The 13,807-nt window shown below is 40.2% G+C and overlaps 1 protein-coding gene across 1 annotated transcript in view; it reads left to right on the top strand.

Moving 5' to 3' along the window:
* The first annotated feature begins 5,845 nt into the window (after positions 1-5,845).
* Positions 5,846-13,807, top strand: part of NAA30 (N-alpha-acetyltransferase 30, NatC catalytic subunit) — a 29,392-nt gene continuing 21,430 nt past the window's right edge. Inside the window, exons 1-3 of the mRNA XM_036735767.1 lie at positions 5,846-5,911; positions 6,188-7,031; positions 13,366-13,489. Coding sequence (XP_036591662.1) covers positions 6,189-7,031; positions 13,366-13,489 — 967 coding nt within the window. The 5' untranslated portion in view covers positions 5,846-5,911; position 6,188. The remainder of the gene's footprint in view (positions 5,912-6,187; positions 7,032-13,365; positions 13,490-13,807) is intronic.

Raw genomic sequence — 13,807 nt, forward strand, 5'->3', positions numbered from 1 at the left:
TTATGTACCATAACTTGTGCATCCATTCCTCAATATAAGGGCATTCCGTTAAATTACCATGCTTTGCCACCTCAAAAAGAACTAAAAATATGTCCTTAGAAATATGTATCCTTAAGAGTTTGTTTTACTTAGGACTAATTCCTTCCTTAATCTACCCTCCTTCTAATTTCCTCTCCCCCTTCTCCCCTTTCCTTCCTATTTCCCTGTTGAGTGAAATGTTGTGTACACATGTGCATGTTTGTATACACACAGAGACACATATTAAAGATAATATAAGTGTGTGTGGGTGCATCCTTCCTTCTTTTGACCAGTTCAGAGGAAAATGAGATTCAAGGGTCAGCCACTCCTTCCATTCCCTCCTCCTTTTTTAAAAGTTGTCTACTTGTATACCCCTATTATACAATTTTCACTAATCTTCCTTTCCCTACCCCCAACTCCAGTATATTCTTTTTTCTTTCTCTTTCCTTTTCTTAAAATTGTCTATCAAGACATAACAGAACCACTCCCAGGCCTTGTCTAATTAGATTCCCTCTATGAACCCTGATGAAGGTAATAAAGTTCAGAGGGGAGACATATATCATCTTTCCATATTTGAACGTAAGCAATTTATCCTTGTTTAGATATTTTTCATTGTTCATTAATGATTACCTTTTTATGTTTCTCTTCACTCCTGACTAAACTTCAAAGTTTCTATGTAGCTCTGACCGTTTTGCTGGGTAATATATTCTTAACTGTAAGCCACTTTTCCTTCTAGAATATCATATTCCAAGTTCTCTGCTCCTTTATAGTGGTGGTTGCTAAATCATGCAGGATCCTGACTATAGCTCCACAGCGCTTGAATTATTCTTTCTGGCTGCTTGAAGTATTTTTTCTTTGACCTGGAAGCTTTTGATTGTGACTATGATGTGCTGGGAAATTTTCTTTTAGGACATGAATCTTTAGTCTATTTCTACTTTTCCCTCTGGTTCTGAAATTTGAGGAGTTTTCTGGATATCTAGGTCTTTTATTTTTATATGTTTATTTTTGTCATGGCATTCAGATTGCCCAATGAGTCTTAAATTTGTCCTCCTTGATCTTTTTTCCAAGTCAGTTCCTCTTGCTATGAGATACCTTACATTTTCTTCTATTTTTTCAGCCTTTTGATTTTGTTTTAATATCTCTTGTTGCCCCATGGAGTCATTGGCTTCATTTTAATTTTCTGAATGTTTGTTGCTTGGGCAAGGTTTTGAACATCTTATGCTAACCTGTTAATTCTCTTTCCAATTCTTTCTTCCATATCACCAATTTCTTTTCCAATTTTTTCCTACAGTGCTCTCATTCTAGTTATCAAATCTCTCTCTCTCTCTCTCTCTTTCTCTCTCTCTCTCTGAGTATGTGTGTGTATACATACATATATACACACATACATATATTATATATGTATATTCCTTGTTTCTTCTCTACTAGGAATTCTACTTGAGTTTGTGCCCAATCTATGTTTTTCTCTGAAGCATTGCTTATAGATATTTTGGAGTCATTCTCTTCTTCCTTTGTGTCTGCACATTTCTTCCATCAAAATAGGTCACTATTGTGAGGTTCTTTTTTTGTCTGTCCATTCTTCCAACCTTCTTTACTTTGGACTTGATGGTAGGGATGGGCTCTGCTACATTTCCAGAAGAAATGCGTAAAGTGGTTCTGTTGCTCCTTTCTTGGGGTATTGAGTGTTGATTGATTCTAGATCTCAAGGGCAGATTGGGAATGTGCAAGTTTTCAGTGTTTCCAAAGTAGTATAATCCAGGGCAATGTCTGATTGTTGGGCCCCTGGTCTGAGCTCTGCATGTTCCTAACCTGAATTCAGGTCTTGTTTAAGAGGATGACTCCTGGATTCCACCTGTTTTCAGACAGCTATAAAGCTCTATTGGTTCAAAGTGGAAGAACTCTAAGTTCCTATTTGGTCTGAGATTACTACCCTGGTTATTGCTCTGCAGGCTGGGCAAAGCAAGGAATCTTGCTTTGAGTCTGGGGTCTGGACCACAATGCTGCTGCTCCTAATGTCTTCTGAACTTCCTCTTTTCTTCATATACATCCCAGGACCTCCCTACCTCTAAACACCACTCCTAGCTCAGGTTCCTCTCTCACTCCACCCTGGATCTGTGACTCAGAACTGAGCAGTGGATGACAAAGCTGCCAGTTGGCACCTGTCCCCATGAAGGTGTCCTGGTATGGGTCTGAGGTTGCCCTAGTAGGATTCTGGAATCCGCCATTGCCCTGGTGCACATTCTCTCCCTGGGCACTGCGGTGTAGTTAATCTCAGGACTTTTTTTCTCTGAGGCTCTGCTTGGAATTACTGTCTTCAAGATTTACCCCTGGGGCAATTTTTAGTCTAAGTTATTTGTATATGGCACCTTCTTTGCTTTGCTCAAATCATCAGATTTAGTGAATGGGTTAAGGGTTTGCACCTGAATAAAAAGCAGGTCTTGTACTTTGAATGGTGTGGGCAAGCCCTGCTTGGACCTCAGTGTGGTTGCTAAAACTAGGCCTTACTATCTTCAGGAAAAGGCCCAAACTATCTGGATACTGCCAGGTGCCACAGTGGATAGAAAGCTGTCTCTGGAATCAGGAAGACCTAAGTTCAAATCTAGCCTCAGACACTACCTGTGTGACCTTAGGCAAGTCACATAACCTCTGTTTCATCTTCCTCAGCTGTGAAATGGGGATAATAAAAGCACCTACCTCGAAGGGCTGTAGTGAGGACCAAACGAAGTAATATTTGTAAAGTGCTTAATACGGTGCCTGGCACATGGCAGGCCCCACTTCTTTAGAGGAGGGCAGGGTTCTGTCACCCCACCCCCATTTCTCATTGCTGAATCCCACCCCTTCACTGAGGCCTTTCTCCCTTCTAGAGGAGCTCTAGTATTCCTGGCCAGGAAGTTGGGCTCTTTTCAGGACCTTTTTCTTCCACTCCTGTGGAACCTAATTGCTTTTCTGTGCACTGCATCCCCCACTTACCATGGTTTGTCTCCCTTCAGGACTTCTGGGGGACTCTGGCACTTTTTCTTTTCTGTGTGTGTGTGTGTGTGGCAGAGGGCACGCATGTGTATGCTGAACAGTCCTGGACTGATGGAGGATTTTATAGAGGCTGGTCTTTAATATTTTTTTCTCAAAATCTGCACTACTTTTAGAGCTTTACTTTGGAGGATCTAAGTTCTAGATCCTGTCATGCTGCCATCTTCTTTAGCAACTTTTCTGAGCCACATTTTTTGCTTTTCTATGTTTCTAGACAGAGGACGGTTAAATGACTTGCCCAAATGTATGAACCAGGAGCAGAATCCTTAAAAAAAAAAAAAAAACAACCTATTATACATCATTCTAACTCTACCAATAGTTCTTGGTTTTTTTGTTTCTTTTAAATTTGCCTCCAGTGAATCACACAACTTATTTGCACTACAGGCCTGAACTTTGGAAGAAGCAGAATGGCTAGAGAAAGAATGACGAAGGAATTCTCAACACTAAGTAAGTTTGAGTTGCGGTCAATTCTACTGAACTCCAGTAAAAGTAGCCCAGTGGTTGCTAAGCAAACAGTTGGGGAGGGGAGGCAGGAGAATTGGATTATGGTAACTCTTTGCTCCTACTGCCCTATCTCTGTCGCAGTTAAGTGAGAACCATTTCTTTACCTAAAGGGCTAGAGCACATAGTAGACCAGTGCAACACTGTTGCCTTTCACTCTAAACAGAAACAAAATATTTTGTTTAACTTCCAGTCAACAGCAACAAGTAAGCAGGTAAATGGCTATTTTTGAGTTTGAATTCTACTACATTCCTTGTATTTATGAATGATTTGGATTGTTTTCAATAGGAGCTAAGTTTTTGGCTGTATGCAAAGTGTTCCTCTATTTGCACAATTACCTTAAGCATGAGAACAAATTAAAATTTAGAAATATGTAAATATAATCCAATAGTCCTCCATCTTGCAATACTAGCAAATGCAGCACCATCTAAATAACGTGAGGAAGAACGGTCTTATGCTTCAAGTTCAAATAAAACTTTCCATAAAGTTCTTACTCACTTGAAATGTGTAGACTCATTAATATTTCATGATTCAAAATGTTATTACTCAGATTTGTACTCTAAGACATCCATTTTCAGTGTTACATTTCCTGTAGCACGATCATGTAGTATTATTGCCGAAAGAAGAGGGGTAGGTCAAAAGCCTGAAATCTGATTTTAATGTACTTAAGTAAAATACAAAAATGAATCAAGTAGATCAAAACATCAATAGGTCCTTTTAGAACGTAGAGACAATTTTCGGGGCTTGTTTTGCTGTAGTCTTTTTGGCCAAGATTTTTATTTGAATACTTCGAATCAATATGCATTAGTGATATTGGTCTATAGTTCTTTTTCTTGCTTTTGTCCTTCCTTAACGTTTTAGGATTGTATTTGTCTCCTGAAGAGTATAGTAGTTTCTGTACCCCACTCTCCTCAGTGTTTCAAAATAATGTGCATACTAATGATGTTAATTGTTCATTAAGTTTAATAGAATTCACCTGTAAATATACCTGGCCCTACTCTTTCTTCCCTTTGGTAGTTCAATTCTTTTTTTCCTGAAATTGAATTGTTTTGTATTTTGTTCTGTTAATATTTTTGTATTTCTTCATCTATTTTTACATTCTTTTTTATTAAGATTTTTTATTTTTAGTTTACAACACTCAGTTCCGCATGATTTTGAGTTCCAGATTCTTTTACATTCTTATATGTAATCGGAGTGCATGTAGTAGATTGTATATGTAGTATTGTACCATTAATTATATGTAAATTTTCTCTGTTGTAATTACACTTTTTTATTTTAGTAATTTGATTTGTAACATCTAGGACGCGTAAAATTACCACCCCTGAAGAACTTAAATCTTTAGGCTTTTGCAAAACGCAATGCCAGCGGGGCGGGGGTATTCCTTTCCCTTTAATGTAAAGTTTAGGACGATTCTGTCGTTAATAAGCAAATAACTGCGGAGAAGAGAAATGCCTCAAATTAACTTTCTGGACTAGACTGAAACATTACTACAGACGCGGATGCAGGAAATCCCCAGCTTTCTCTATATAGCTCAGCAGAGAGATTCGCACTCTCTTCTTTCGTTCTTCCCCTCCCCTCTACCGCCTCCTATTACTGAGAGGAGCTCGTTCAAAAGCAGGGCAAACGTTAGAGCTGAGACCGGACTGAATGAATGGGAAGCCTGAACATTTTAGGGAGATTTCGGGCGCTCAGAGGCACTCGCAGTCCGGGGAAGGGGATCTGGAATTCCCCGGACTCCAGCGTGCTGGGGCTGGGGGTGGACCTGGGAAGAAGGGGCGGAGGAAGAGGGAGCAGCGGGAGGAAGGGAAGGAAGGCGCACCTCTGACCCACAGCCCCACACTCTCCACTCGTACTCATGCCCGGCAGAGGAGACTGGAAAGGTGAGCGGGGACGCGGGCTGCTGGTGGTGGGCGGAGGGAGAGCAGGGCCCCAAGGTCGGCCGCGCCACCCCCGCCCAAGGTTCCGGGGAGCCCCACCCAGCGGTAGCCGGAGGGAGGGGAAGGGGAAGGGCCTGCGCGGCGAGACCGCAGCAAACCGCCCTCCTTACCCTCGCCCAGCTCAGGTGGGTCTGTCCCGCCTTCTCCTCCTCGCTTTCCTTTTGAGCACTCGGAAAGCCGCTAGGCAGGGAAGTGTCGTAAAGCTGGGGACAGGAAACTTTACCGGGGGGTAACAGCGACGGCGCTTTACGGCAGGGGAGACTGAGTGAAAAAACTCGGCGGCGGCAGCAGCGGCAGTGGTGGCCGAGCAGGAGGAGGTGGCGGCAGCGGCAGCGGCGGCGGCGCGGCCAAGGAGGAGGAGGCGGCAGCGGAGGAGGAGAGGGAGGAGGCAGAGGAGGAGGAGGAGCGGCGGCGGGGACTGGTGTGGGGTTAGTGGCGAGGAGACGCAGGGGAGGGGGGCGGCAGGCCCGGCGGCCCGGCCTGGGCGCTGGGGGAGGAGGTGGCGGAGGGTGCCGCCGGGCAGCTGGGCGGCGCTGTAAAAGGAGAGGCGGGGGGTCACAATAAAGGGTCTGGGGGCAGCTGCTCCGGGAGGGACGGTTGCCGTCTTTGTTCCCCTCCCCTGTCCCCACCCTCGCCCCCTTTCCCTTCACCTAGAGAAGCGGCCCGGACTCATGGGCTCCTTTCTCGGTCTGTGTCGCTTCTAGGATGGCGGAGATACCGCCCGGGCCTAGCAGCCTCCTCCCTCCGCCGCCGCCGCCACCGGCAGCGGCCGAGCCCCGCTGCCCGTTCCCCGCGGGGGCCGCCCCGGTCTGCTGCAGCGAGGACGAAGAGGACGACGAGGAGCACCGAGGAGGAGGAGGAGGCGGTGGTGGCAGGGCCAGGGGCAGGGGCCGGAGCCCGGCCGGCGAGGCGGCTGCCTCCAAGGGGCATCAGCGTGTCCATTGCCCGCAGACGCCGCCGTCGTCTCTGCCTCCGCCGGCGCAGCAGCAGCTGCAGGAACAGCAGCAGCAGCAGCAGCTCAACGGGCTGATCAGCCCCGAGTTGAGACACCTTCGGGCGGCCGCCTCCCTTAAGAGCAAGATCGTGGGCGCCGCCGACACCACCGACGGCAATCCGAGGGCCGCTGCAACCAAAAGAGCAGGGCAGCCCCCCGGTGAGAGACCCCCTCACACTCTCCCCAATAATGCAAGAACTGCGCCCCCAAACCCTGCGGCGCCGGCGGCTGCAGCAGCAGCAGCGGCGAGCGGCCTGGCGGCGGCCCGCAATGGACTGGCTGGAGGGACTGAGCAGGAGGAGGAGGAGGAAGAGGAGGAGGAAGATGAGTCGCTGCTGCTGCTCTCCTCGTCCCTGACAGCTGTCTGCAGCTTAACAACCTCCTCTGGCAGGGAGGCAGAACCTGAGGAGGATCGGACGATACGATATGTCCGATATGAATCCGAGCTACAAATGCCCGATATCATGAGACTGATCACCAAAGATCTGTCTGAACCCTACTCCATTTATACCTATAGATATTTTATCCACAACTGGCCACAGCTATGCTTCTTGGTAAGTGGGTGGAAGGAGAAAAACGGGGTGACCCCTCAGAGGCTCCAGACCATACAGGGGAGGGAATGTGCGGCAGCTGACACATTTCCTAAACCCCCCCCCTGCATTTCGTAGTACAGAATGCGGTGCGAAGTAAATGTATACACACAATTATTTGAAGGTTTTTTTTTAAACCGTTTTGAAGGTAAGAAATCATGGATAGGGTCAGCTATATTGATGTAATGGAAGTTTAATGTGAAGGGATTGGGGGTCTTGTGTCATATATCATCTGTAGTAATTGTGTTTTAACCAAGTCTTGAGAAGATATTTTCATCCTCAAAGCACTTTAATTAACTTTGAGCTTGATTCTACTCAGGTACAGGCTGTATTAACCTTTCAGTGGAGAAATGTATCCAAAAATTTCTGTGGTGCTAATAGAGTAATCAAAAACATGTTTTGATGAGCATGGTTGTCTATAATGATGTGGCTAAATGGAAGCATTAAATCTTACAAACACGTTCTGTAGTCATAGAGGTTTCCTGTCTTTTTTAACTTTAGGACAGTTCACTATAGCTGGCCTGGGTTTTGGTGTGCTACTAACACTTATTTTAGCTTAGAGCTTGAAGTAAAGGAAATGCACTTGTGTAAGATGTAGAAAACCAGGCATGAAGTTGTTACTGATTGGGCTTTTGTGTGCCATGTACATTTAGTAAAAATGATTGCTGCATTTTAAGTTAGCAAAATTTTCCAGTTACTGAGAGGAGATCTGTATCTCTGTTGTTTTTTTTTTTTTTAATGCATTCAGCTAGCAAGTTTTTAGTTTTTACAGTTAATATTATTTTTTTTTTTGAGAGGGGAAGGCAGGGCAATTGGGATTAAGTGACTTGATCAAGGTCACACATTTGGTAAGTGTATCAAGTGTCTGAGGCCAAATTTGAACTCAGGTCCTCCTGACTCCGGGGCTGGTGCTCTACTCACTGGGCCACCTAGCTGCCCAAGCTTTTAGTTTTTATAAAAGAAATTCCACTGGTAGCAGTAAAACTTATTAACTAAGCTTGATTACAAGTGAACATACATGACTTTTATTGTGTAAATATGAATAAATTATTTGTTTTGTCCCTTAGAATCAGTAAAAGGAAGTGTTATCCCCCAAATTCTTAGAACTATTTTATGATTTTGAAACGGGAAACTAGCTACTACTCACTCCATTAGCACTGTTTTTCATTCGGTTTAATGTAGTATCAGTAACTTTTACTTACTATCCAAACCGTCTTCTATTAGTTTTACAGCTAATTGCTTTTGTTACAAGTGGTCAGTCCCCAAAGTATTTTTCATTTAGGTGTTTTTAGTCTGAGAAAAGGACTTGATAATTGCGACTAACAGGTACCATTTTCAGTCTATCCTTACATAGACTTAGGATTGGTAGTGGTTTCTTTTACTTTATGTTGAATCTGCCATTATATAAAATGGGTTTCTTTGGGCTTTTGTAGGATTCCAAATTGATAAGTAGAGAGGGAATTACTTTTTAAGAAACAGTCATTTCATTTGGTACTTTAAATATTTAAAATATATTTTTCTAATTCTGTCAGGAATACCAGATAGTTATGTAGCTTACCTTTTTTGTTATTCTTATTTTAAAAAACTGATTAAATTGCAAGGTAAACTAAAGAAATAGCCACATTCCTTGTGATAAGCTAGATTTTTAATGGAAATACATTAAACTTTATCTGTTAATTTAGTTTTTAGACACTCAACAGTTAGTGTTCTTTTATTCCATAGAACTGTAATGTCACTTCTGTAGGAGAAGTTTTTGTGGTAGTTAGATATTGAAGAAGACATACTTCATGATTTTTATAGGGTCTTTGATTTTCCTGCTAATTTTTAGGTACAGAGGCTTAATATCCAAAACTTGGGATTTCTCCAGGCAAGATTTGTGCTTGCATATCTAGATCTTTAGACAATGAAGATTAGAGTCCAGTTAGAACTTGCTGTTCCTTTCCTGGGAGTTTTTAAAATTTAGGTTTTCCATTAAGAACTAGAACTGTTACAAATAAATGCAAATATTTGCATAGTTATGGAGCTCAGGAGTTGCTAGAAACTTTTGAGATTATCTAGATTAACCTATTCGTTTATCTATAAATGAGGAAACTGAAGTCCATGGAATTTGTCTCTTGACTAAGAATATAGTGGCAACCCAAGGCTTTTGACTACCAGATTGATGCTATATTTCATAATCAAAATTTAGATTCAAGAATAGGCAAATGGTAGATTGAAAAGAATACCAGATGTGGAATCACTGAATCTTCTTGTTGGAGGACACTTTAGAATCTATCTCATCCAGGTGTTAACCTGTATAGGAATCTTCCCAATAAGTAAACACTTCAGCTCTTCAAATACTTGAAGACAACTATCATGTCCTCCCTAATTTCTTCTGCCAATCTATTGCTTGGTCTAGCCCAGGGGTAGGGAACCTGCAGCTTCAAGGCCACATGTGGCCCTCTTGGTCCTCAAGTGCAGCCCTTTGACTGAATCCTGACTTCACAGAACAACTCCGATGAAGTTTGGACTCAGTCAGAGGGCCTCACTTGAGGGCCTAGAGGGCCACATATGGCCTTGAGGCCACAGGTTCCTCACCCCTGGAGCCCCTAGCTTCGAGGCTCATCCCATCTCTATTTTTCGCCTTTTTATGCCCTCTTTAGTTTATCAATCACAGGACCTTGGTTGAAATATGGGGCCTATTACCACTTGTACCAACTTAAATCACATCCTCTGTGTGCTTTAGTTTCCTCTTTTATAAAATGAAAAGGTTGGACAATACAATGACTAATGTTCTTTGGAGCTATGTGTTTTCTTTTAATTTTGGTACTATGCTAGAGGTAATTTGGTTTCATATCAGAATATCTCCCCTTTGAAAGTGTCCCGTGACACTGAAGTACATGGTCACAGAGCTATTATGGGTCAGAGGCAGGACTTGAACCTGGGTTTTCCTGACTCTAGGGCAAGCCCTTTCCCCACCGTGTTGTATTGCCTCTTTCTAATGTCTGTGATCTTATGAACATAAGTGAAATTGAATCCAGTTCACGACGTGAACTTCCAAAGGTTATTTTATAAGATTGTGTATTTGGCTACCCTGACAACTTAAAAACATTAGGGAGTTCTTAAGATGATCGTAACCTCTAATGGATTAAATGAAGATAACATGAAATTGGCACGTACCATAAAAATGATATGCATTGGCAAAATAGTATTACATATTTCTTTTTATCACCATGTTTGAATTTATCTAAAAGTTTTTTGAAACTGTTATTTCCCAATATGTATCATCTCTTTGGTAATGAGTTCTGTGTGTGTGTGTATATATACATATATACACACACATATACACATACACGTATATACATACATATATGTATGTATTAGATGTATAAAGTAGCACTTTATTTTATTTGTCTTAAACATTCATGATCCAAAACTTCAATTGGTCTTTCTCTGGATTTGTGAACAAGTCCATGTTTGGCCAATTCATGTCCTTTGTGATTTTATAGAATTTGATAACATCTACTCTCAGATTAACAGTACTGACCTTTTTTCAATTTCAAAGATCATTTCCTTTACTTAGAAAAATCAACATTCAGTAGTAATAGATTGAGAGTGCATGTACTAAGACATTTTTCACTTATGTTAAGTCTTAGGCCTTTTTGTATAAAATTGTGTTTTTGTTCTTGTAGATGATAATACTACTAATTTTGTCTGCTTGTTTTCACTTGGCTAAGAGGCCAGAGATGAACTAAATGAAGTCAATCTAATTGTTAATAGGAAGCTGTATTAGATTGAGTATTTTCGATGACTTTAATACTGTCAGTTGGGTGATTTCACAGTTTCGAATCTTAGAGAGATACTGATTTCCTAAGATTTTATTCATGTAAACTGGGTTCATTCCAGGAGTCCCTACTAATAAAAATTCGTCTTACTTTTCTAGATAATTAAAGTAAATTATATGGGCATTTTCCCACTTGAAAGTTACAGCTCTAGGAAATGATACTAATGTCTATCTGATTGTTTTTTGTTTTCGTGGTATTTCAGTTTATATTGGTTAGCATCAATAGGTTTCCTAATAAGTAGGTTGCTTCATTCAGATTGTTTTTGGTATTGCTTTTATTTCTCCTTTTTTGTCTAAGGATTGTATTTATTTTTCTTTAAATTATATAACTTTTAAAATGAATAACAACTTAAGTCAAATACTACTTTGTGTAATTGTATTTTTATTCAGGTCAAGTTATAAATATGCCATTTACTTTACCACATAAGATATGATTTGTATGTGATTTTTTTTCATCATGATTATAGGAGTTCTATTCAACAAACATTTGTTAAGCTCTTAATTATGTGCCAACCACTAGGAATACAAAAAGAAGAAAGAATCCCTCGTCTCAAAGTGCTTGCGTTCTTCTGGGGAAGATTCTGTCATGATTAAAATTCTGTTTTTTCCCACAGGATCCACGTTTAGTATGTACAAAGTTTCCCCTGGGATGAAACTAACCCTTGAATCTTAGTAGAGAAAGAAATTTGCTTAGAAGTATCAAAATGAATCAAAATAATTTGTTTCGAGTTATGAAAGCACAAATAAAAATTTCAGGGTTTTGTTAGTACCAAATAGTTTTGGGGAACTATGACAGGAACTAAACTAGTTTGTTATGTTGTATGAGATCATCAAATATATTTAACTGACATGGAGTTTAGGATAAAACATATTCTGAAACAGTGTTCTAGTCATTTGTTTTCTATGAAGTCCCTGTTAGGTCATTGATTTAGAGATGGAAGATCCTATAGTATAACCCCCTTAATTTGTATTTAAGTAAACTAAATCTGAGAAGTTGTGACTTTTCTGAGGTCGCACAGATAGTGACAGAGTTAGGATTTGAACTGTGGCCACTGTCCAGTTTAAAAATCAAAACACCTTTCCACTGTATCATACAGCCTCTCAAGGTAGAACTTTTAAAATCAGTTTCCAAAATATTTTTTTTAAGTCATGGTGTTTTGTGTTTTACTACAATCTGAACTTTTCCTCCCTTAAGAGCAAAATGAAAGATTTTAGAAGTATGTCATCTCAGTAATTTGTTTTCTCTTTAACCTTGATTCTATCACTTTTTTTGGGAGGAGTGCCAGGGGGATTCTAGTTCCTTCTTGGCAAGTTCGTTGTTAAGTACAAAACTGAATTTTTTACTTGAGACATTTAGTGCTACAAATGTTATATCATGAAATATTTAATTGTTAAGATACTCTGATATTCCTAAGTATCTATAAACATTTGAATATTTTTTCCAGTGATGCAGATCACAGTTCATCCATGCCAGTCCAAGGATGGGTGGAGATACTGCTATGATGAAATTTGTTAGGAGACAGCCTGACTTGAACTTTTTGTGACTAGAATTTTGTGAAACATCTCTTCAGTACTATTAATTAAGATGCTTGTGAAATCAGCAGCTAATAAATATTTGTTTGGTTTTTCACAAAGTTCTGGAAAAACTAAGAAGCACTAATAAGCTTAAAATCTTAAAATTTTGTATTCCTCTGGTTTTGAAATTTATACTGGAACTTCTTCGCTACATAATGCTCTTCTCAAAGCCTATGAATTAGGACTGCCTTATAGGTGAGACTGCCTTACATACAGTCTTTTTGGCATTTAACTAAAGTTCCTTTGGGATTCAAAATACATATCCTCCTTTTAATGAATTCTTTTCTGTGTAGTAAAGGCTATTAGTAAAGGTAAATTCATTTTCTAAAAAAGTGAATGACACATGACTCAAAACACATTTTTAAAGACCTGTGGTCAAAAGAATATGTCATGCACTTTTATTCCAATATGATTATATCTGCTCTTTCTAGTAAACTTGTCGAAGAAATTCAATATTGAGGTATACTGTAATACATGGTGACATAGAGTACTAGAATTAAGCCTGTCTTGAATCAGTGGTTTTTCTCTTTTCTACATGTCTTCTATCTCCTTTCCCCAAAAGACAGATATTTGCTTACATGGTTCATGCAAAAGATTATAATTCTTATTCATTTTGTTGTCAAATCAATAGTTACTCAATACCTACATTGTGCAAGATGAGTTAGTTGACCTGTTTTTCAAGCTTTTAACAATGAGTATAATAACATAATAAGAAATGCATGTCCCAGGGAGTTCCTAGGTTATGATTGTTAAGGAAATTCTGATATGGTTAGTCTGTTGTTTGCTATCTTGAGGTTCTTACCTAATACATAGCATTGAAAGGCTTAGAGCTATTTCATTGTAGAAATGTATTATATCGGATGAGAACATATACTTCATAATTGTTCATTTATTTTTAAGGCCGTGGTAGGGGAGGAGTGTGTAGGTGCCATCGTTTGCAAGTTGGATATGCACAAAAAGATGTTCCGCAGAGGTTATATAGCCATGTTAGCAGTGGATTCCAAATACAGGAGAAATGGCATTGGTAAGAAAAAAATTTTTATTCATGTAGTTAAAGCATTGATTGGATACTTTTAAGTTTTGAAACCACGGCCAATGAAAATGAAAGGGGTATATAGAAGTGTGCCTATGAAACTAGGGAAAATAAGCTAATGGACTGGGTGCCCATTCATGATACTTAAAGAGCTCTCATTTTGACAGGAAAATTTTACTTAAAACAATTACAGTATTTTTGAATTTTTTTCTACTTTAGTTCTTTTCAATTTCACTTCATACATATTTTTAAACACTTGTGATATGTAAGACCCTGTGTCAAGTGCTTGGGATACATAGATATGATACA

Source organism: Trichosurus vulpecula, chromosome 8 (genome assembly GCF_011100635.1).
Source record: "Trichosurus vulpecula isolate mTriVul1 chromosome 8, mTriVul1.pri, whole genome shotgun sequence".
NCBI classification, from domain to species: domain Eukaryota; kingdom Metazoa; phylum Chordata; class Mammalia; order Diprotodontia; family Phalangeridae; genus Trichosurus; species Trichosurus vulpecula.